We start from the raw sequence: 25,577 nt of genomic DNA, 5'->3' as shown, positions 1-25,577 counted from the left end.
CCCTGGGCTCAAGTGATCCTCCCACCTCAGCCTCTAGAGTAGGTGGGACTACACATCACCATGTCTGGAGTTGGCTCCTGCTGTGGGTTCTAAATCTTGCCGACTTCAAGAATGGAGCCACAGACCTTTGCAGTGAGTGTTACAGCTCTTAAAGATGGCAGAGACCCAAAGAGTGAGTGGTGGCAGGGTTTATTGTGAAGAGCAAAGGACAAAACTTTCACAGCATGGAAGGGGACCCAAGCTGGCTGCCGCTGTGGGCTGGGGTGGCCAGCTTTTATTCCCTTATTGGCCCCTCCCATGTTCAGGTTTCTGTCTTATGAGCACCCTTTTTTCAATCCTCCCTGCGATTGGCTACTTTTAGTATCCTGCTGATTGCTGCATTTTACAGAGCACTGATTAGTGCATTTTACAACTCTCTTGCTAGCTACAGAGCACTGATTGGTACATTTCACAGAGCACTGATTGGTGCATTTTACAATCCTCTTGCTAGCTACAGAGCACTGATTGGTGCATTTTACAATCCTCTTGCTAGCTACAGAGCACTGATTGGTGCATTTTACAATCCTCTTGTAAGACAGAAAAGTTCTCCAAGTCCCCACTTGACCCAGGAAGTCCAGGTGGCTTCACTTTTCATCACAACACCTGGATAATTTTTAAATTTTTGTAGAGACAAGGTTTCACCATGTTGTCCAGGCTGGTCTTGAACTCCTGAGCTCAAGCGATTTACCCACCTCAGCCTCCCAGAGTGCCACTGCACCCTGTCTGCTGATCCCTTAAACATTATCTTCTTTAGACAGAAATGTCAAATTTACGTCTATGCTGAAGTTAACAAAAATTATGACTCACACTCATTTCGATTTTTTATTAAAATACTTTTTTGTTTATAGGGACAACCAAAGAAAAATACACAATTTTATATGTTGTAGATCATATAAAATACAATAAACATAAACTCTTGGGAATGCAGAATAGATTTCAAAAATCTTAAAAGAAGCTTTCATAAAAATAAACTTTAGAAATGTGGCTTAGATTTACTGCATTTTTTTCAGAAAACTTTCTTTTCTCCATTTGAATGCTACCCTGATTATAAATAATTGTTCAAATATTCTAACGTCTTATCAATTTTGCTTTCTGGAATTTTAGAAATCACATGTCTAAATGAAGACCTCTTTTTATACCACCCTACATAAACACAGAATAGATTTTATTTAAATTATCATTTGATTTGGCACTATTGTAAATACAGTTTTAGTAGTAATTAAATGTTATGGGGGAAAAACTAACAGAAAAACCTGTTAACAAGCACAAGTCTTACTATAAGAAAGGATCTTTTATATATGGCTTTTATGATACCCACTGATTTAAAATCTAGTGCTTTTAAAATCTGGTTGCAAGAAAAGCAATAATCTAATTTTTTATTAAAAAAGAAAAAAGAATTTTTACCAAAACTTCAATATAGAAGTTAATGTGCTTAGCATGGTAATAGAGGATCTAACTTTTAACCAGGCTATCAAATTCTTGAATATTTACTTTCAATTTGGAAAAAATATTGTTATTCAGAACTTGAAATACATTATAAAACTGGACATGGAATCTTTTAGGTGAATTCTTTCTTTCAACCCCTCATAAATCTGAAAAAATAAGCCAAATTTGAAGGCAAAAGATCATTACATTTAGGGATCATTTCTAATGAGAGAAATCAAGGTAAGAAAAATCAATGAAAACAATGTGGTTTAAGAAAGCATCCTCCTAATGTAGGGGGTGGGAAACAGATATTACATTTTAAAATTTAATAATAAAGACCTAAAAAATGATAAACGCAGTTTTAAAATATTTGTTGTCATCATTAAGAAAACATTAGGCATGTTGCCAACACACACACAAACATCACTCCACTCACAGTAGGAAATGACTGAAAAACAGCAGAGTTGAACTGCAGCAGGAGGCTGCAGATTCCTTTCAGCTTTCTGTGTAAAGTTCAAGGCTACTTTCAGCTCTACAGGTGCTCATGAAGAAGGGGAGCTAAATGTTTTCAAGGCACTTTTAAATGAGGCATTCTAGGTAAAAGGAAGAAAAGGAGATCCTAACGTTTTCCTACCAAAAAATATATCCATGAGCTAAATCTCAACTTTTCAAAAGGCTAAAGTATCTTGAATATTAATTAGAGTTATTTGAAAGAGCAGAAAAGGTATTAAGACTTTAATTTATAATAGTTGATCATAATATTACAAATGATCTTTTAACTAACTGCTATTCAGATCATGAATAACACAAAATGTATCCAAGAGCATTATCTATTTTTATATACTAAAATATGTAGATGTACAAAGAGGTATTCCTAAAAAGTTGCTTACAGTTCAGATATGCACTAGAGCAATTAGTAATTTGGTAAAATTAAGAGTCTGTAATATAAACGTTTGTGTTTTAGATTCATGCTTAAAGATTGAGATTTTATTACTATGAAGGGCACATAGTATCTTTATTGAAACATTTCTTGAAACATTATACAAAATGTTGGCTAAACTCTGTAGCCTATCTGGAGTGAACATCATCTTGAATAGAGATTTTAAAATTTCATAATCTTAACCTCCCACGACATGATTATACTTGTTTAAAAAGACCATTATATCCAGATATAAACTTAACAAATGAAATATTACAAAATATGAACGTAGATGGTTTTAAGTTTGTTTCCCTTTATAATTCCCAGCATTTTCACCCTGCCCTGTTCATACGAGTAAATTCTCTTCAATTCCTGTCCCATCACCCGTCTGCTGGAAAACACTGCTTTGTCTTGGCTAAGGCTGCAGGAGTTCAGTCTCGCACCGGCTCAGCCTCCCCTTTCAGCGACACCATTTCCCTACCAGGGTACAAGCTGTTTCCTGGTGCTCTAGGTGGAGTCTGATTTGGCATTTGTTCCCCATCCCTAGTGCTCTTTAAGCTGGTACCTTAAGTCACAGAAATGCTTTTGCTTGCTAATTATTTACCCTAGCAGTGCATTTAATGCAATTTCATAGGTACACCCTGACAATCTTGGTAAAGATTCTTCATCACTGCCTATGTCAGCACTTTGGGCAGGGGAAATAGAAGAGAATAGGAAACTTTCTCTAAAGCTTTGTCAACACATGTATTATAGAATGGATTCTACTATGTAAGAGTTCTCAGTTATAAAATATGGTAAGCATTTACCTTTTAAAACCAACATAAAAGGGAAGAAATTAAGCTTTTTATGATGATATTTTTATATGAGTTATCAGAGTGGTATATCAAATATCTACTCTATTTATAAAATGGATAAAACAAGGCACAAAGAGGAATGATGTGCAACTATAAAAACTCTGTGCTAAGAGTCGCACATGAAGAAATCATAACTCACATCAACAGCTTCTGCTAACACTGCAAAAACCTTTTGGAATGCTAAAGGAAAATCACATCAGGCTTTATGTTAAATACCTCAGATCTTTCAAGAAATTCTCTGTACACCTGCTTCTCATATGACCAAAGTTGTATATGTATTCAAAGGAAAGGGCTTATTGCTAGGGGCAATACAATCAGTAAGAACAGTTATATAATTAAACACATCACTGGCTATGTCCTATTTTCAAAGAAACTTATTCCAAAGTCTTTACAACTTAACTTACCGGGATTCTGATACAACCAACAGACTTACAGAATAACTTTTTATACCTATTCATTTACTAAGTTGCTTTGGTTTGCATTTGTCTTCCTTCTTTAAAACATGCAGTTCATACATTTGACAGTTTTACTACCATAGTCAATACATTCTGGACCAATGCACTCACAGCAGGCATTATGAAACCAGCGATATTTGGATGCTCCCATGGACTCACAGGATATTTTACACTGATGTATGGACATGCAGTCATCAAAATAAACCACAGTACACATGTGTTCTGAAAAACAAAAATTTAAGATTTCAGGGCAAGAAAAAAGAAAAACAAAAAAAAAGCTTTATTACCTAGTTGAATATTAATAGTTATTTATCTTAGTTCTCTTACTGCTGGTCTGTACATGACAAAGATGAGGTACAGGAAAAAAGATCTTCATTAATTAATTATGTTGAGAAGGAAGTCAGATTCTCCCACTCTAACTGAAGAAGGCAAAGGGCTTCCTTAGCTTCTTTTATTAAATTTCAGGCTTTGATCTAAAGGTTGGTTTATTGGGCTTAAAAACATTTGTTATATTTACACAGCTGTACTTCTAAACTGGGCATTTCCTTTTTTTTTTTTTTTTTTTTTGAGATGGAGTCTCACTCTGTCGCCCAGGCTGGAGTGCAGTGGTGCCATCTTGGCTCACTGTAGCCTCCACCTCCCAGGTTCAAGTGATTCTCTGCCTCAGCCTCCTGAGTAGCTGGGATTTACAGGCATACACCACCACACCCGGCTAATTTTTATATTTTCAGTAGAGGAATCAGAGAATCCACAGAACTAAGTAGAAAATGATAGATCCATAAGCTAAAAACAGACAACAAATAGAACTGCAAATGCAGGCATGGTAGCTCAAGTCTGTAATCCCAACACTTTGGGAGGCCGAGGCAGGTGGATCACCTGAGGCCAGGAGTTTGCAACCAGCCTGGCCAACATGGTGAAACCCTGTCTCTACTAAAAATACAAAAAATTAACCGGGCATGATGGCAGGTGCCTGTAACCCCAGCTACTCGGGAGGCTGAGGCAGGAGAATCACTGGAACCTGGGAGGTGGAGGTTGTAGTGAGCCGAGATTGAACCATTGCACTCCAGCCTGGGCAACAAGAGTGAAACTCTGTCTCAAAAAACAAACAAACAAACTGCAAATGCAGGAGGAGCAGCAGGAAGAGGCTAACTCTATCTGGGGGAAGAGGTGCCCAGGAAAGATGTCACAGATAAAAAATTTTAGCTGTGTCTTGAAGACAGCTGGAGTTTCCAGGAATTAGCTTCTTGCTAATTGCTTCATAAATGTAAATAATCTTTGAACAAAACTTATGAATTATTATTTAATATCTATTATGTTGATTATTTACATTTTAATAATGGAGAAAATGATAAAAAAATATTATTGCATTCCATGTTTCTAATGTTTTCCAAAATCTAGCATTTGTTTTACAAAGTACTTTAACCTAAAAGGCAGTAAGAATTCTTACACTGTCATTTAACAGAAGCTGTTTTTTTTTTTTTTTTTTTTTTGAGACGGAGTCTCGTTCTGTCGCCCAGGCTGGAGTGCAGTGGCCGGATCTCAGCTCACTGCAAGCTCCGCCTCCCGGGTTCACGCCATTCTCCTGCCTCAGCCTCCCAAGTAGCTGGGACTACAGGCGCCCGCCACCACGCCCGGCTAATTTTTTGTATGTTTTAGTAGAGACGGGGTTTCACCGTGTTAGCCAGAATGGTTTTGATCTCCTGACCTCGTGATCCGCCCGTCTCGGCCTCCCAAAGTGCTGGGATTACAGGCTTGAGCCACCGCGCCCGGCCAACAGAAGTTGTTTTGCTTTTACTATTAACGTCCAAAGCTCACACGGTTTTTTGTTTTTGTTTTTTTTTTTGAGATGGAGTTTTGCTCTAGTTGCCCAGGCTGGAGTGCAATGGTACGATCTCAGCTCGCCGCAACCTCCACCTCCCGGGCTCAAGCGATTCTCCTGCCTTGGCCTCCCAAGTAGCTGGGATTACAGGCATACGCTACCACGCCCAGCTAATTTTGTATTTCTAGTAGAAACGAGGTTTCTCCATGTTGGTCAGGCTGGTCTTGAACTCCCGACCTCAGGTTATCCGCCCGCCTCAGCCTCCCAAAGTGCTGGGATTACAGGCGTGAGCCACTGCACCCAGCCCACACTGTTTTATATAGGTAGGAATGTAATGGAGGGCACAAGTAATAGTCAAGTAAGAGTACAAATTATACTATTTATACATAATTCACCTCATAGTTTAAGAAATAATTCCAATTTTTCATAAGTGCTTTATGCTTCCACAGTAAAATATGGTGCCTTTTATCAAAAATAGCAAAGATTTTATAAAAGTCACATGCTTTTTACATTCCAAAATTATGATATGCCCTATCTTCACTAATAAATGCTCTTAAATATGCTTCTGTAATTTGTATAAGTTATTTTCTCATTTAATTCCTTTTCTGACCAACAGCACTCATTTGCAGAGAACTGGCTGGGGTTAGTTTATGCCTGGAAATGAGATGTCTGGAATACCAACTTGCTTATAAAGAAATTTAGCTAATGATTTTGGCATCATTTTGGTACGTCTGCTATTATAAAGATCTGACTTCATGGGATACTCTGAACGTTACCTGACAATGAGCAATATCATATTAGAGAAGCAGCACTGTTGTTATCTTATGAAGAGAATAAAGCCTAAGACAAATAAATACCAGAATTAGGAACAATTATCTATTTTCCAATACAGTACAGCCTCTGCTGCCAGGAGTATGGAGGAATTTTGACAATATGCTGACATGCCTCTTTATCTTTTTTTTTGGCAAGACGGAGTCTTGCTCTGCCACCCAGCCTGGAGTGCAGTGGTGTGATCTCGGTTCACAGCAACCTCCGACTCTCAGGTTCAAGCAATTCTCCTGCCTCAGCCTCCCTAAGTAGGTGGGACTACAGGCTCCCGCCACCACGGCCGGCTAATTTTTGTATTCTTAGTAGAGACGGGGTTTCGCCATGTTGGCCAGGCTGGTCTTGAACTCTTAACCTCGTGATCCACCTGCCTCAGCCTCCCAAAGTGCTGGGATTCCAGGCATGAGCCACCACACCTGGTTGACATGCCTCTTTATCTACTCAGGGATCGGAGATATTGTTTTTTTCTCTTATCCTTCTGGCATGTGGAAGGATATGATGGGATCAGGGTTATTGAGTCTAGAATTTATGTGGGATGATACAAATTCAAAACCAAAAAGCTGCTCCAAAAGATGGTCTTATACAGGTTTTACAGATTACATGGACAGACCACATGAGGGGGCGGAATGGAAAAAGTCAACTGTTGGCAGTTACCTTTGTCACTGGAATAAGGCGCGTGAACATTATTGCTGGGAACAGACACATTCTGGTGGTGTGGCTGGTTCACAGTTTCTAAAAATGAAACCAGATTCTCATGATGTGAAAGTTCTTCTGCAACAGGGAAAGAAACGATGTTCCAATTCAACTGAGTATCTCCTTCTGTCAGTGCCCGGAAGAGAGAAGGGATCGGTTCATGCAGCTCCTCTACTGTGCTCTTTGAAGTTGGAGGTGTGTCACTATAATTTCGAGGATTACACATACCTGGGTTGGGGGTAATATCATAAGATTTTGTTAGTCACTGCTTTGCAATCACAGCTATAACACATTAAAATTATGTAACTTCTAGGATTACATGTAGATATTTTCCTAGCTTTTTTTTCTTTTTTTTTTTGCTAGGTGAGCCTAAATGATGATATCCTACCCCAGTAGCTTCAAGCATACTGAACGCTCAGATCTTGTTTTTAAAATACCTAATAGGAACCAGAGCACCTTGGAGGAAACACTGATTTGAAGGCTGGGTCAGGAAAGTACAAAATGAGCCAGGAACACATTTGTGCCAGAAAGTAAGGAAGTGCACCATGAACGATGGGGAATGCTGAAGAGACACAGGAGGCCAACTGAAGGGGCTAATAGACAATTTGAGCATTAAAATAATAATAAGCTGAGCGCATTGGCTCACGCCTATAATCCCAGCACTTAGGAGGCCAGCCCAGGAGTTTGATACCAGCTTAGGCAACATAGCAAACATCATCTCTACAAAGATTAAAAAGATTAGCTGGGTGTGGTGGTACATGCCTGTAGTCCCATCTACTTGGGAGGCTGAGGCGGGAGGATTTCTTGAGCCCAGGAGATAAGGCTGCAGTAAGCTATCACTGTACCACTGGACTCTAGCCTGGGCAACCCCATGTCAATCAATCAATCAATCAATCAAAATGGATTACTATCTTGTAAACAAAACAAGAATCAATGAGCTCTTTCTTTTTTTCTTCTTTTCTTTTCTTTTTTTTTTTTTTGAGACGGAATCTCGCTCTGTCACCCAGGCTGGAGTGTAGTGGCGGGATCTCGGCTCACTGCAAGCTCTGCCTCCCAGGTTCACGCCATTCTCCTGCCTCAGCCTCCTGAGTAGCTGGGACTACAGGCGTCCGCCACCACGCCCGGCTAATTTTTTTGTATTTTTTAGTGGAGACGGGGTATCACCGTGTTAGCCAGGATTGTCTTGATCTCCTGACCCTGTGATCCGCCCGCCTCAGCCTCCCAAAGTGCTGGGATTACAGGCGTGAGCCACCGCGCCTGGCAATGAGTTTTTATATACAAATAAATACAAGAGAAGGGAATGATATTCCTTACCAAATGATAAACATAGAAGAAAGGAAACAGAAAATCACCATTTGGCACTCTCACAGGGGTTTGATTCGGATGGGAGTAGTCAATGGATATTAAGTCTGGTGGGTGACTGTTAGATAAGAACATGCTGATGTATTCTTGGAAAGCTCTCCACAAAATACTAACCACTTACAAAAGGTCATTAATAATGACTTTAATGTGGAGGAGTCTGGTGGGCACCAATATGATCAGAAGATCAAAGTTAACATCACCAGTGATGGGAGGTGGTAATGTTGCCAAGAATGTGTGATGTAAGTCTGGTCACAAGTAAACATCAGGTACATCAAGGCTGAGGGAAATCCTGTGCCATTGTGCCAAACAGCCTAGTTGGGAATGCAAGGGAAAAGTTCTTGAAGGAAATGGAAAGTGTTACTCTTAACACACAAATGCTGAGAAAGTGAAACAGCCTTACTGCTGATATGGAGAAAGTTTGAGTGGTCTGGATAGATTAAACCAGCCAAAATATTCCCTTAAAGTTCAATCCAGAGCAAGGGCCTCTCTTCAATTATGTGAAGGCTGAGAGAGGTAAGGATGCTGCAGAAGAAAAGTCTGAAGCTGGCAGAGATTGGTTCATAAGGTTTAAGGAAAGAAGCCATCTCTATAACATAAAAGTGCAAAGCGAAGCCACAAGTGCTGATGTACAAACTGCAGCAGGTTATTCAGAAGATCTAGCTAAGTCATTGGTGAAGGTGGCTACACCAAACCACAGATTTTCAATGTAGATGAAACAACCTTCTATTGCAAGACGATGCTATCTAGGACTATCCTAGCTAGAAAGAAGTCAATGCCTGGTTTCAAAAGCTTCAAAGAACAGGCCCACTATCTTGCTGGGGTTAATGTAGCTGGTAACTTTGGGTCGAAGCCAATGCTAATTTATCATTCCAAAAACCCTAGGGCACCCATAAGATTTATGCTAAATCTACCCTGCCTGTGCCCTAGAAATGGAACAACAAAGCCTGGATGACAGCATATTTGTTTATAGCATGGTTTACTGAATATTTTAAGTCTACTGTTGAGACCTACTTTTCAGAAAAACTGATTCCTTTCAAATATTACTGCTCGCTGACACTGTACCTGGTCACCCAAGAGCTCTGATGAAGACGTACAAGGAGATTAATGTTGCTTTCATGCTTGCTAACACAGCAGATGTTCTGAAACCCAAGGTTGAGGGAGTCATTTCAACTTGCAAGTCTTATTATCTCAGAAATATATATTGTAAGGTTATAGTTGCCATAGATTCCTCTGATGGATCTGGGCAAACTAAATTGAAAGCCTTCTGGAAAGGATTCACCATTCTAGATGCCATTAGGAACATTCATGATTCATGGGAGGAGGTCAAACTATCAACATTATCAGGAGTTTAGAAGAGAAGTTGAGTACAACACTCATGGATGACTCTGAGGGGTTCAAGACTTCAGTGGAGAAAATTACTGAAAATGTAGTGGAAATAGCAAGAGAACTAGAATTAGAAGTGTGGCCTGAGGATGTAACTGAATTATTGCAATCTCATTAAAAAACCTGAACAAATGAGGAGTTGCTTCTTATGGATATGAGCAAAGGAAGTGTTTCTTGAGCTGGAATCTACTCCTAGTGAAAATGCTGTAAACATTGTTGAAATGACAACAAAGGATTTAGAATATTATGTAAGCCTAGTTGTTAAAGCAGTGCAGGGTTTCAGGACTGACTCCAATTTTTAATTTTTATTTACAGAGAGAGTCTTACTCTTCACCCAAGCTGGAGTGTAGTGGCACAATCACAACTCACTGCAGTACTGAACTCCTGGACTCAAGGGGATCCTCCCACCCGAGCCTCCCAAGTAACTAGATCTAGAGGTGTGCATCACCATGCCCAGCTAATTTTTTCCATTTTTTTGTAGATAGGGGTCTCACTATGATGTCCAGGCTCGTCTCAAACTCTGGCCTGCAGCTATCCTCCTGCCTCAGATTTCCAAAGCTCTGGGTTTATAGACACGAGCCACTGCATCTGGCCTAATTTTGAAAGAAGTTCTACTGTGGGTAAAATACTATCAAATAGCACGACGTGCAACAGAGAAATATTTCATGAAAGGAAGGGTCAACTGATGCAACAAACTTCAGTGTTATCATATTTTAAGAAACTGCCAGCCAGTGTGATGGCTCATGCCTGTAATCTCAGCATTTTGGGGGACCAAGGATGGAGGATTGCTTGAGGCCAGGAAATTGAGACCAGTCTAGGCAACATAGTAAGACTCCATCTCTATTTAAAAAAAGAAGAAAGAAGGCCAGGCACGGTGGCTCACACCTGTAATTCCAGCACTTTGAGAGGCCGAGGCGGGTGGATCATGAGGTCAGGAGATTGAGACCATCCTGGCTAACACGGTGAAACCCTGTCTCTACTAAAAATACAAAAAATTAGCTGGGCATGGTGGTGGGTGCCTGTAGTCCCTGCTACTTGGGAGGCTGAGGCAGGAGAATGGCGTGAATCTGAGAGGCGGAGGTCACAGTGAGCCGAGATTGTACCACTGCACTCCAGCCTGGGCAACAGAGCGAGATTCCTTCTTGTGGGAAAAAAAAAAAAAGAAGAAGAAGAAGAAAGAAACTGTCACAGCCACTCCAACCTTCAGCAACCACCAGCCTGATCAATTAGCAGCCATTAAGATCGAGGCAAGAGCCTCCACCAGCAAAAAGATTACAACTGCCTGAAGGCTTAGATGATTTTTTGCATTTTTTAACAATGAAGTATTTTGTATTTAAGGTATGTATTTTTTAAGACATAATACAATTGCACACTTAATAAACTACAGTATAGTGTAAAATAACTTTTATATGCACTGGGAAACCAAAGTATTTGCCTGACTCACTTCATTGGGACCATCGCTTTACTGCAGTGATCTGGAACCAAAGCAGCAATATCTCCGTGGGGTGTGGCTATACTTCTGAAAGCTAAATTATGTTTCATTTTTGTTTTGCATCTATTAGGTGTAAGATGGAGTTTCACTTCTTCCTCAGATTAAAAGTTTAAAAAGTTAAGCCAAATTTATAAATTCCTATTTTTATAAATTCAGGGAGGAGAAAAAAAGCCATCTATTCCCTCATTTTGTTAGTTTAAGGATCATGGCAAGAGCGGAGGAGAACAAAGTTGTGTGTGCTCTTCATCACATTTTTCAATACATCTGAACTTGAATAACTTAGGTTGTATGACCTAATAACCTAAATAACTTAGGTTGTTTGATCATTTAAATGATCAAATCTGATCCCTTTATTCATAAAAAGAAGAAATAGGCACAGTTAAGTCAAATGACTTGTCCAATATTATGTCATCTAGGATCAGAGCCAAGATCATGATGTAGCCTCCTGATTTCATGTCTACTACTCTTTCTAATAACTAAATCTATACATAATCTTTAAGTGGTATCAAAAAGCAAATAATACTTAGAATGCTCATATTATACAACTATACATAATATAGTCTTCTGCCAAATTTATAAATAAAAATTAGTGGCCAGGCGCAGTGGTTCACACCTGTAATCTCAGCACTTTTGGAGGCTGAGGCGAGTGGATCACCTGAGGTCAGGAATTTGAGACCAGCCTGACCAACATGGAGAAACCCTGTCTCTACTAAAAATACACAATTAGGCTGGCATGGTGGTACCTGCCTGTAATCCCAGCCACTCAGGAGGCTGAGGCAGGAGAATTGCTTGAACCCGGGAGGTTGAGGTTGTGGTGAGCCAAGATTTCACCATTGCACTCCAGCCTGGGCAACAAGAGCAAAACTCCATCTCAAAAGCAAACAAACAAAAAGCCAAAAAACAAACAAACAAAAAAATTAGTAAATAGAGTTGAAGGTAAACAACTAAGTTCAAACATTATAAAAGCTAAATTTAACATCTACTGAAGACTTTAAAGAAATTTCAGCCAGGCACGGTAGCATGCATTTGTAGTCCCAGTCACTTGGGAGGCTGAGGCAGGAAGACTGACAGAACCCAAAAGTTCCAGGCCAGCCTGGGTAACTCGTGTGACCCTGTCTCTAAAAAACAAACAAATACATAAATGAAATTTTAGTGCTCATTATCAGAGATTTCATTCTATCAAAAAAATGTGGGGGGAGTTTTGTGCATTTAACAAATTTAGGACAAAAACATTCGTAATTTAAATCTCAATATACTGCATTAAAACTAGTAAACTTGATGTCCCTGATTTGCTGATAAAGATACTAAGGTCTTTTCCACTTTCCCTAGCCAACTTCTCCAAATTCTATATTGACAAACTTGATAACCATATTCTGTGGCAAATTCACAATGCAGCCTGGTCTCATACATTGATTCTAAGAGTTGAAAACCAGTACAAGTAGTTACCTTAACATAATCCTATGAAAACTGTTCATGACAGAACAGGTAGTACGGTAGGACTTCCTTGTTCAATGTCATATTGTCAGAGGACAATGCTTCTGATTTTGAGATAAAGTGAACTTTTCCTTGAACTTCATAAAACAATGAAAACCATGTTACATTTCACATGGCATGACCTAAGAGATGTTCTTGCTGAGAAATATTAAACCTGAATCTAACCATTTTCTTATACTTAACTTCAAATTACTAGAAATACAGAGGGGCAGAGGAACAAGTTAAAGGATACCACAGGAAGCAGTCAAATCCTGAATGTGGGCTATGCTATAGGTCAACTGATACAGTTCCTTCATTGGCAAGTGGCATGACAGAAATGGAAGGAGGGTCAATCTGGATGAAAACACAACAAGCAAACTCAATACAGGAATTGTGAATTAATTTGAACAAGTGAACTGTGAAAACACATTTTTGAAACATCTGGAGAAACCTGATCATGAACTGAATTTTAGATTTCACGAAGAAATTATTGTTAATTTTGTTAGGTATTATAACAGCATTATGATTAGAAAAAGTCAATGTCCACCTTTTTTTAGAGATTGACACTGAAGGAAAGGAGGGGTAAAAAGTATTTGATGTCTGCAATTTGCTTTTTTTTTTTGAGACAGAGTTTCACTCTTGTTGTCCAGGCTAGAGTCCAATGGCACAATCTCAGCTCACTGCAACCTCTGCCTCCTGGGTTCAAGTGATTCTCCTGCTTCAGCCTCCCAAGTAGCTAGGACTACAGGCACCCACCACCATATCCAGCTAATATTTTTTTGTATTTTTAGTAGAGATGAGGTTTTGCCATTTTGACTCGGCTGGTCTCGAATTCCTGGCCTCAGGTGATCTGCCCAGCTTGGCCTCCCAAAGCGCTGGGATTATGCATGAGCCATTGCGCCCGGCCTGCAATTTGCTTTTAAATACTTCAGCAAAGAAAGAAAAAAGGATGAGGTGAATGTGGCATATTCTGGACCACTGCTGAACCTGCGTGAGGAATACATAGTTCATTATGCTCTTTGCTCCACTTCTGTGTATATTTCATTATTTTTATAATAAAAAATTAACTGCCAAATTTAATTCCTTTATGGAGAATTATTTTCTTGTTCAGTTTTCTTTTTTCTTGGCATTTCTATGCTTGGAATTTTCTTTCTGTGTACCACACAATAATGTTTCAGCATATCTTGAAAACTTATTCTGCTTCTCAATGATACGCTTGAATCCAGTTTCTTTTTTCTCTTTATTTACTGCTTCAGTCAGGACGCTTCATCCCAGGCCTCCTGTGTGATTATCATTCTGCAGCTATCCTTAACTGAACTCTGGTTAAAGCTATTGCTTCCTTCAACCCATGTTGTTATCTTTCTTGGTTGTCTATCCTGTTTTGTTTGATTGATCTCTATTAATTCTTTTAGAAATGGTAGGTGAGAAGTAAACTTAGAGTTATTATTTGTCTAAAAATGTTTCTATTTTACATCCACATTCCTGATAATTTGACAGGTCAAAATAATTTTCCCACCAACCACTTAAGTCATTGGCCCAGTGATACTGATGAGAAGTCTGATGGCAGTGTGATATTTAACTTCTTGTAGACGAACACTATTATTCTTTCTGAAATCTTTTAGAATATTTTTTAACCTAGACATTGTAAAATTTTGAGGATGTGACACATGTAGGCTTTTTTTCACTCATCTCACTCAGCATTCTGTAGGCTCTTTCCACCTAAGGTCTCACTGTTTTTTTTTCTCAGCTTTGGTAATTTTTCTTCTACTATTTGATAATTTCTTCCCTCCTTCCTTTTTTTTAAAAATTCTTCTGGAGTGTTATATTCCCTGTTATATTTTATTACCTGCCTGTTTTCACTATATTCTATGACACTCCAATAATATTTTCAGACTCTCTGATTATTTTTCCAATTGATTTTTTTTTTTTTTTTTTTTGAGATGGAGTCTCGCTCTGTCGCCCAGGCTGGAGTGCTCACTGCCAGCTCTGCCTCCTGGGTTCAAGCAATTCTCCTGCCTCAGCCTCTGAATAGCTGGGATTACAGGTACCCACTACCATGCACGCCTAATTTTTATATTTTTAGTAGAGATGAGGTTTCACCATGTTGGCCAGGCTGGTCTCAAACTCCTGACCTCAGGTGATCCGCCCGCCTGTTTCTCCCAAAATGCTGGGATTACAGGTATGAGCCACCATACCCAGCCTTTTTTTTTTTTTTTTTTTGACAGATTCTCTCTCTGTTGCTCAGGCTTCAAAGGCATGATCTCAGCTCACTGAATCCTCTGCCTCCCCGGATCAAGCGATTCTCCTGTCTCAGCCTCCAGAGCAGCTGGGACTACAGGCATGAGCCACCATGCCCAGCTAATTTTTGTACTTTTAGTAGAGTTGGGGTTTCGCCATATTGGCCAGGCTGGTCTTGAACTCCTGACCTCAGGTGATCCACCCGCCTCGGCCTCCCAAAATGCTGGGATTATAGGCGTAAGCCACCATGCCTGGCCCCAATTGAATTTTAAATTTGGAAAAGTTTTCTTGTTCTGATTGTTTTTCATAATATAGACATGACATTTTGTTAACTTTTTCTAAAAGATAACAGTCGGTTTTTAAAAGATTTCTTTTATGTCCTAAATATTTCCTCCATGGTCTGCTCTTTACTTCATTCTTACTTTTAAGGTACACTTACTCTATTTTTCTTTCACATCTAGTCATTAGGCTGGAGACACCTTTCCTCCCTGCAATGCCTGAATGAGGAGGCCTTGCCTGGGTACCAACAACACATTAGTGGCCCTACTACTTTTCAGCTAGTTTCCTTCAATTTCTCTAGAGAGAACTTCTCCAATTTCTTTTTCCTAGAGAAACTTCTTAATTACTTGGAACTTTTTCTGATGAATGGAGGAGGGAATCGGTTATCAAATCATACAGCTGTTCTACAGAAGGATCTTCAAATAATCTTGCTATTTTCAAATTCATTTCTCACTCCCACACTCCACAAAGCTGCAACTGGAGCCTCTTTGGGGTTTAGCTGGGAAGGTCACTCCTACTCTCACCATAACCCCCTTTTATGCAATTTGTTTTGGTGTTCCTTCCAATCTGTTTACTAAAGAGCAAGCACATCTGGGCCGGGCGTGGTGGCTCATGCCTGTAATCCCAGCACTTTGGGAGGCCGAGGCAGGTGGATCACCTGAAATCAGGAGTTCAAGACCAGTCTGGCCAACACGGTGAAACCCCATCTCTACTAAAAATACAAAAATTAGCCAGGCATGGTGGCATGCACCTGTAGTCCCAGGTACTCGGGAGACTGAGGCAAGAGAATAGCTTGAACCCAGGAGGCAGAGGTTGCAGTGAGCCAAGGTTGAGCCACTGCACTCCAGCCTGGGCGACAGAGCAAGACTTTGTCTCAGGAAAAAAAAAAAAAAAAAAAAAAAAAGGGAAAGCACTTCTATCTTTCCTTTTAGATATCTGATGCAAACTCAAATTACAATTGCTCCTTTTATTTCTCTTTGTTTTTAGAGTTATTTCCAATTTTATTCCTTTATTTCATTTTACTGGCATCCTAAGTGGAAGGGAAGAAAATATGTGAATTTAGAACATCATATTGAACTAGAAGTCACATTTACTTCAAGGAGTTGGAAAATGTGATCAACCATTACCTGCATATTAATTTACTCATCATTGATCCATTTCTTTCAGATATTTGTATCCAACTTTCTATAGGACATCCCCACTTGAGAACCTTATAGGTCCCTCAAATTCAACTATCTCAGTCATCTTCCCTAACATACCTGGGTCTTAGGTAAGCTTATTTTGGTTCCCGGTCACAATTTATCCAGTCACATAAACAGAAACCTAGAGGTAATTCCTGGCTCCCATCAACCCTCAGTTCCCATTTCCAAACTGTCACCAAATCTAATTGAGTTTAACCTTGTAATTATTTTTCTAACGAGGCCACCTCTCTTCATCTCCTCTGCTATCATCCTAGACCAAGCCCCCATTACATTTTAACTGAACTTGGAGACACAATTGTTTAATGGATTTTAAGGTGTCTTCCATTCTCTTTAGAAAACTCCAGCTCCTTTAAAACACACATTATAGGCTGGGCGCGGTGGCTCAAGCCTGTAATCCCAGCACTTTGGGAGGCCGAGACGGGCGGATCACGAGGTCAGGAGATTGAGACCATCCTGGCTAACACAGTGAAACCCCGTCTCTACTAAAAAATGCAAAAAAAAAAAAAAAAAAAACCCAAAAAACAAAAAACTAGCCGGGTCAGGCGGGCACCTGTAGTCCCAGCTACTCGGGAGGCTGAGGCAGGAGAATGGCGTGAACCCGGGAGGCGGAGCTTGCAGTGAGCTGAGATCTGGCCACTGCACTCCAGCCTGGGCGACAGAGACAGAGCGACACTCTGTCTCAAAAACAAAAATAAATAAAATAAAATAACAATCACACATTATTTAATGTTACCATTCCTTTTCTTTCCTTTTGGCTACTATGTTTGTATACTCAGCCACTTCCCCCCTACTTACTAATAAACTTCAATACCTGGATCGCTATCTCATTTCCACCACTGGACCCACTGTCATTCTTGACAATTTCAATATTCACATCAAAGATTCACCCAACACTCTGGTCAAAATGTCAATTCCTTAATGATAATGATTTGTAAATCCACCCCACTTTAGCTACCTCATAGGTCAACTTTAATTCCTCTCTTTTCTCAGATCTTATATCCAATTCAAACCAAATTCTGACAGTTTCCCTCCAAAATATTTTCAGAATCTGAGCTCCACCATTTCTACTGCTATCAGTAATCCTAGTCAAATCCACCATAATCTTTTATTTGAACTACTGCAACAGTCTCCTAATTTGTTTCTTCTCTTTACATTCTCAAATCTACCTTCCATATAATAGTCAGAATGATCATTTAAAAATGTAATTCAAGGCCAGGTGCAGTGGCTCATGCCTGTAATCCCAGCACTTAGGGAGGCCAAGGTGGGCGGATCACGAGGTCAGGAGTTTGAGACCAGCCTGGCCAACATGGTGAAACCCCATCTCTATTAAAAATACAAAAATTAGTTTGGTATGGTGGTGCACACTGTAATTCCAGCCCCTTGGGAGCCTGAGGCAGGAGAATCGTTTGAACATGGGAGGCGGAGTTTGCAGTGGCCAAGATCACGCCTCTGCACTATAGCCTGGGTGACAGAGCAGGACTCTGTCTCAAAAAAAGAAAAAAAAAGTAATTCAGATGTCACCACCATACACTCTCCAGTGAGTTTCCATTATACTTAGGATATAATCCAAACTCCCTTCCATGGTCTCCAAGATCTGGTCCTGACCTACCTCTCTCACTCATCTTTCTCTACTCTTCCCCTTATTTATGAACATCTGGCCATACTGGTCTTTGTGTTCTTCAAATTTGTATATTTAGTCGTTGTATGTAAGACATATTTTGATATTAAATGGTTCACCTCAACCTTTTTGTTATTTGTTACCTAAAGTTGCTGACAGAGTTTGTTGGGGAGAGTCTCTTTTTATTTCTTTTTTTTTTTTTTTCCAGCCTCTCTTAATTTATTATTTTTCCAATACACTTTTTTTTTTTTTTTTTTTGAGACAGAGTCTTGCTCTGTCACCCCGGCTGGAGTGCAGAGGCCGGATCTCAGCTCACTGCAACCTCTGCCTCATGGTTTCAAGCAATTCTCCTGCCTTAGACTCCTAAGTAGCTGCGATTACAGGCACCCATTGCCATGCCCCGCTAATTTTTTTATTTTTAGTAGAGACAGGTTTTCACCATGTTGGCCAGGCGAACTCCTGACTTCAGGTGATCTGCCTGCCTCGGACTCCCAAAGTGCTGCGATTACAGGCGTGAGTCACCACACCCAGTCTTTTTTTTTGAGACAGAGTCTCGCTCTGTCACCCAGGCTGGAGTACACTGACACGATATAGGCTCACTGCAACCTCCACTTCCTGGGATCAAGTGATTCTCCCGTCTCAGTCTCTCGAGTACCTGGGATTACAGGTGTGTGCCACCACGCCTAGCTAATTTTTGTATCTTTAGTAGAGACAGGGTTTTGTCATGTTGGCCAAGCTGGTCTTGAACTCCTGGCCTCAAGTGATCTGCCTGCCTTGGCCTCCCAAAGGGTTGGGATTACAGGTGTGAGCCACCACGCCCAGTCACCATGCCCAGCCTCCTCTTGTTTTTTCTAAATATGGTTAACTTTCCCACAAGTTAGAACTTTCCAGTGATGAGGAAAAGAGGAAACCAAAGCTGAGATGTATGGTTCATGTAAGTGCTTTCTGTACATGACAAAAAAAAGACCAAAAAAATTATTGAAAGATATCTTTTGATGCAAATAAATATAGTTATTCTAAAGATATCTTAGAGTTTTTAAAAGATAAAGATATCTTAGAGTTATTCTAAAGGTATCGTAGAGTTTTAAGCACAACTATGTTAAAATGTGCGGATAAGCACAATGAGGTTTTTGGTGGTGCTAGCAATGTTCTGGTTTTCCGTATGGATGCTAGTAACAGGGACGTGTAAAGGTCAGGTATATTTATTTTGCTGTACACTTGTGGGGTATACTTTCTAGATGTATATTTCAAAAATAGGTTCAAAAATATATACCTCTTTACTAGCTGTATTATAAACAACTTGAGGGAGAGCAACTAGGGGTATAAAGGGAGGCATTTCATTATAAACACCTTCTCGGCATTGCTTGAATTTACTATGTTCAAGGATATGTTCAAGTAGTCATTTCAGTTTGTAAATTATATTTCAAAGAGAAATACATATATGTTAATAGTAGTAGATGCTAGGTGGCTTTCTTTTCTACATTTTTGAAAAATTTAACATAATGCTTGAACCTTAAGTAATCTACCCTACCTAGGTATGCAAAATTATTACTTCATGAGTTTTAAAACACTGAATATATTAATACGATACTCCAGATACATAATTATTGGATGAGGCTATTAAAAATGCTCTTTTCTTTTCCAATTACATAGCTGTGTGAGGCTGTATCTTCTTTATATACTTCAACCATTACAACACATCACAAAAGACTGAATTTTTCAGAGTGTAGAGGGGTCCTGAGATTAAAAAGAAAAATGTTTGAGAACAGTTGCATTAGAAGAACAGATGGCAGGAGACTAGCCATAATAAGTAGCTAGATCGCTATGGCAAAATGTGCCGGCAGTTACCCAGAAAAGCTGATGGGATTCACAGCATCTGAGCAAACAGACTTCATTGTGAGAGGGGTTCGAGAGTAGACAGAAGTTTTCATTGCTGGCACTTAGTTTCCTCAGCATGAATACAGGGAGTAAATCAATCTCCAGAGGGTGTGTATAGTTTTTTAAAAGAACCAAATCAACAGTATAATTGTCTTTTTCTGAAAGCAGAACAACTATTATTTTGAAACTACAGATTACAAAAGAAAGAAACAATTTGGCTGATGATATTAGAAGACACAGTGAAGCCAAAAGGACACTGCTGAGACAAATAATGACTGAAACTGAAAAATGAGGGCATGACATTGTCTAGGGCAGCTTTCTTCATCTTTTAAAACCTGGGCTCTGTTTTGATAAACATAAAAATCTCACTACCATCTGTCCTCTCTCAAATTGTCATATTTATACGCTGCCTCTAAATGAAGACTCAATGTGTAAAGCCAAGTGTAGTTCAGCTGAGGCAATTTCATAAAGAGCCACAAAAATGCAGTCTAAGTATGCAGTTCTCAGGCAATCTGGCTGAATCCAAAGAGAAAATCTAAGTTCACAGACTACAGCTTTGTCCTCAGTCCCAGTTACCTTTCTGGAGATTATGAAAAATCAGTAGTTGTAAATAACTATTTATTAAAACCAACATCATTACTAGCTCAAGACTAATAGTTATGCTACAGATGAAAGCTACTGTGCATATGACGTGATTTTAGAATGATAACTACCTTCACCTTCATCTTCACAAGAAGCTGAATACTGTATAACATCAAGAAGCCGTGTAACATACTGGATCACGGAGCAGGGACCCTTGAAGCAAGACTGTGTGACTGGAACTCTGGCTTTCCTCTGTCCTAGTTATTTGACCTTAGGAGGTCATTAAGTTCTGGCCACAGTTTCCTCATGTGTGGAACAGATGAGGGAAAATAACACTCTCACACTCTTCAGGTTTGTTGTTAGGACTGAATGAAGTAATACATGGAGAGTGCTTGCCACACACAAGATGCTATAAAAGCATTAGCTATTATTAAGTTTCACAAAATATTCCATGACTGACTAGATCAAATTCAGTTTAGACGTTGCTACCCTGACATTTTAAAGAATTAAAAATTGTTTTACTAGACAAAATTCTCTAATGAGTCGCACAATATACAGCGCAGTATACAGGGAATGCCTGATGTTAAGAAATCAGGATCGTTTTTTCTCTTCAGGATATCTTTAATCAAAGAAGCATCAAGTTTTAAAAGACTACAATTAATTCACTCCATAGTACAGTCTCAACTGAGTTTCTCATTAAAAACAAAGTAATACCATGTTTATGGGTAGGAAGAATCAATATTAAAGCTTCATCAATTCTCTACAAATCGATCTATAGATTCAAGGCACTTCTAATAAAAATACTAAGAAGTTTCTTTTTCCAAACAAGTCTTTTTATTCTACAATAGGATACATGGATAGATGTATTTCTTTTATATAGAACTGTCCATTATAGTTTTTTCCTCTGGGATCTATTTTCTCAAAACATTTTCACTTTATTTTAGGTTCAGGGGTACTTGTGCAGGTTATATAGGTAAACTTGTTTGCTATACAGATTATTTCATCACCTGGATACTAAGCATAGTACCCAATAGTGTTTTTCCAAACCTCTCCCTCCTCCCCACCCCCACCCTCAAGTAGGCCCCAGTGTCTGTTGTTCCCCTCTTTCTGTCCATGTGTTCTCATTATTTAGCTTCCACTTATAAATGAGACCATGGGGTCTTTGGTTTTCTGTTTCTGCGATACTTTGCTACAGGTAACGGTAATGGCTTCCAGTTCCATCCATATTTCTGCAAAGGACAAGATCACATTCTTTTTTCTGGCTGCATAGTATTCCATGGTGTGTATGTACCATTTTCTTCATCCAGTCTACATGGATGGGGATTTAGGTTGATTCCATGTCTTTGCTATTGTGAATAGTGCTGAAATGAACATACGTGTCTTTAAGGTAGAATGATTTATATTTCTTTGGGTATATACCGAGTAGTGGGACTGATGGGTCAAATGGTAGTTCTATTTTTAGTTCTTTGAGGAATCTGCTTTCCACAATGGTTGAACTAATTTACACACCCACCAGCAGTATATAAGTGTTCCCTTTTCTCTGCAACTTCGCCAGCATCTGCTATTTTTTGACTTTTTAATATAATAGTCACTCTGACTGGTGTGAGATACTATCTCGTTGTGGTTTTGATTTGCATTTATCTAATGATTAGTGATATTGAGCATTTTTTCATTTCCCAGGCTCAAGTGATCCTTCAGCCTCTGCCTCCCTAGTAGGTAGGAATACAGGTGTGAGCCACAATGCCCAGCCTTTTTTTTTTTTTTTTTTGGTATTTTTTTGTAGAGATGGGGTTTTGTGAAGTTGCCCAGGCTGGTCTCAAACTCCTAAACTCAGTGATCCACCCATTTGATACACCCATCTCTGCCTCCCAAGGTGCTGGGATTACAGGCGTGAGCCACCACACCTGGCTAGTATGACCATTTAAATGATATCGATTCTTCCTATCCAAGAGCATAGAATGTTCTTCCATTTGTTTTTGTCATCTCTGATTTCTTTGACAAGTGTTTTGTAATTCTCACTGTAGAGATCTTTTATCTCACTGGTTAAGTGTGTTCCTAGGTATTTTATTCTTTTTGTGACAACTGTGAATGGGACTGAGTTCCTGATTTGGCTGTCAGCATGGGTGCCGGTTAGTGTACAAAAACGCTACTGATCTTTGTACATTGATTTTGTACCCCAAAACTTTGCTGAAGCTATTTATCAGTTCAAGGAGCTTTTGGGCAGAGACTATGGGGTTTTCTAGATATAGAATCATGTTGCCTTCAAACAGGGATAGTTTGACTTCCTCTCTTCCTATGTGGAGACCTTTTATTCCTTTCTCTTGCCTCACTGCTCTGGCCAGGACTTCCAATACTATATTGAATAGGAGTGGTGAGAGAGGGCATCCTTGTCTTGTTTTTGTGTATTCTGGGTAACAGTCCTTTTTCAGATACAACTTTTGTAAATATTTTCTCCCAGTCTGTGGCTGAACTTTTCATTTTCTTTACAGTGTCTTTTGCAGAGTAGAAATTTTTAATTTTAATGAAGTTTGGTTTATCAGTTCTTTCTTTCATGTTATATCTAAAAAGTCATTGCCAGGCTCATGCCTGTAATGCCAGCACTTTGGGAGGCCAAGGTGGGTGGATCACTTGAGCTTAAGAGTTCAAAACCAGCCTCGGCAACATGGCAAAACCCCATCTCTACAAAAAATACAAAAATTAGCCAGGCGTGGTGGCACAAGCCTGTAGTCCTAGCTATTTGGGAGGCCGAGGTGGAAGATGGCTTGAGCCTGGTAGGTCAAAGCTACAGTGAGCTGAGATCACGCCACTGCACTCCAGCCTGGGCAACAGAGTGGAGACCCCATCTCAAACAAAAGCCCACAAATTAAAAGTCACTGCCAAATCCAAGGTCATTTAGATTTTCTCTTATGTTATCTTCTAGGAGTTTCACAGTATTGTGTTTACATTTATTTAGGTCTGTGATCTACTTTGAGTTAATTTTTGTGAAACAGATTTGTGTATAGATTCATATTTTGCATGTGGATGGCCAGTTGTTCCAGCACCATTTGTTAAAAAGACTATGTTTAGGCTGGGCACGGTGGCTCATGCCTGTAATCCCAGCACTTTGGAAGGCTGAGGCGGGTGGATCACTTGAGGTCAGGAGTTCGAGACCAGCCTGGCCAACATGGTGAAACCCTGTCTCTATTTAAAATACAAAAATTAGCCGGGCGTAGTGGCATACGCCTATAATCCCAGCTACTCCGGAGGCTGAGGCAGGAGAATTGCTTGAGCCTGGGAGGTGGAGGCTGCAGTGAGCCGAGGTTGCACCACTGCACTCCAGCCTGGGCAACAGAGCAAGACTCTGTTTCAAAAAAAAAAAAAGAAAAAAAAAAAACAGACTATCTTTGCTCCATTGTATTACCTTTGCTCCTTTGTCAAGATCATTTGACTACAGTCATCCATTGATAGATCTGTGGGGGATTGGATCCAGGACCCCCCAGGAAACACCAAAATCCACAGATGCTCAAGTCTGTTATATAAAGTGGTGTAGTATTTGCATATAACCTACCTACGCACAGCCTCGTGAATACTTGAAATAATCTCTAGATTACTTATGTACATAATACAGTATAAACATACTGTTATGTAACATGTAAATAGTTGTTATACTTTATTGTTAAAGGAATGATGACAAGAAAAAAAATTCTGTACATGTTCAGTACAGACATAACCATCATAGGCCTAATACATTTTTTTTTTTTCTTTTTGGAGACAGGGTCTTGCTCTGTTGCTCAGACTGGAATGCAGTGGCATAATCTCAGCTCACTGAAACCTCCACCTCCTAGGCTCAAGCAATCCTCCCACCTTAGCCTCCTGAGTAGCTGGGACTACAGATGTGTGCCACCGTGCCTGGCTAATTCTTTTATTTTTTGAAGAGATGGGGTTTCGTCATGTTACCTAGGCTGGTCACAAACTTCTGGGTTCAAGCAATCCACCCTCCTTGGCCTCTCAAAGGGGTGAGATAATAGGTGTGAGCCACCATGTCAAGCCCTAACTACATTTTTGGTCTGCAATTGGCTAAATCCAAGAATACAAAACCCAAAGATATAAAGGGCCAGCCATAAGTTTATGTGGGTCAGTTTCTGGGCTATTATGTTCCTTTCATCTATTTGTCTATTTTTTTTTTTTTTGCCATTACCACAGTCTTGATTACTGTAGCTTTATAGTAAGTCTTAAAGCCCAGTAGTATCAGTCTTACAACTTTCTTCTCTCCTTCAATATTGGCTCTTCTGTGTCTTTTGCCTTTCCATATAAACTGTAGAATCTGTTTGTCAATATCCATAAGATAAATTGCTAGGATTTTTACTGCGATTGCACTAAATCTATCGACAAAGGCCGGGTGCAGTGGCTCATGCCTGTAATCCCAGCACTTCGAGAGGCTGAGGTGGGGGGATCATTTGAGGTCAGGAGTTCAAAGCCAGACTGGCCAACATGGTGAAACCCTGTCTCTAATAAAAATACAAAAAAATTAGCTGGGCATGATGGCAGGTGCCTGTAATCCCAGATACTTGGGAGGCTGTGGCAGGAGAATTGCTTGAACCCAGGAGGCAGAGGTTGCAGTGAGCCGAGATCGTGCCACTTTACTCCAGCTTGGGTGAAAGTGAGACTCCGTCTAAGAAAAAAAAAAAAATCTATAGATGAAGGTGGGAAGAACTGACATCTTGACAGTATTGAATCTTCCTATCCATGAACATAGAACATCCCCCATTTATTTAATTCTTTGATTTCATTCATTGTAGTTTTCTTCATACAGATCTCGTGCATATTTTGTTAGATTTATACCTAAGTATTTGGGGATGCTAATATAAATAATATTGTGTTTTCAATTTCAAATTCTACTGTTCATTGCTGGTATGTAGAACAGCAATTGCTTTTTATATATTAACATTATATCCTGCAACTTTACTGTAATTGCTTATTCATTTCAGGAGTATTTTTGGTCAGTTCTTTCAGATTTTCTACATAGACAATCATGTCATCTTCAAACAAAGATAGTTTTATT

At 39.5% G+C, this 25,577-nt stretch overlaps 1 protein-coding gene across 1 annotated transcript in view; it reads right to left on the bottom strand.

Annotated features, from left to right (window-relative positions):
* Window positions 1-848: 848 nt before the first annotated feature.
* Window positions 849-25,577, bottom strand: part of TWSG1 (twisted gastrulation BMP signaling modulator 1) — a 65,727-nt gene continuing 40,998 nt past the window's right edge. The window contains exons 4-5 of the mRNA XM_007974657.3: window positions 6,991-7,257; window positions 849-3,914 (exon numbers count right to left, since the gene is read on the bottom strand). Of these exons, the coding sequence (XP_007972848.1) occupies window positions 3,733-3,914; window positions 6,991-7,257 (449 nt within the window). The 3' untranslated portion in view covers window positions 849-3,732. The remainder of the gene's footprint in view (window positions 3,915-6,990; window positions 7,258-25,577) is intronic.

The sequence above is a fragment of the Chlorocebus sabaeus genome, chromosome 18 (assembly GCF_047675955.1).
Source record: "Chlorocebus sabaeus isolate Y175 chromosome 18, mChlSab1.0.hap1, whole genome shotgun sequence".
In the NCBI taxonomy this organism is placed as follows: Eukaryota; Metazoa; Chordata; class Mammalia; order Primates; family Cercopithecidae; genus Chlorocebus; species Chlorocebus sabaeus.
The sequence above is the reverse complement of the archived record's forward strand: the minus strand, read 5'-3'. Positions and strand labels throughout refer to the sequence as shown.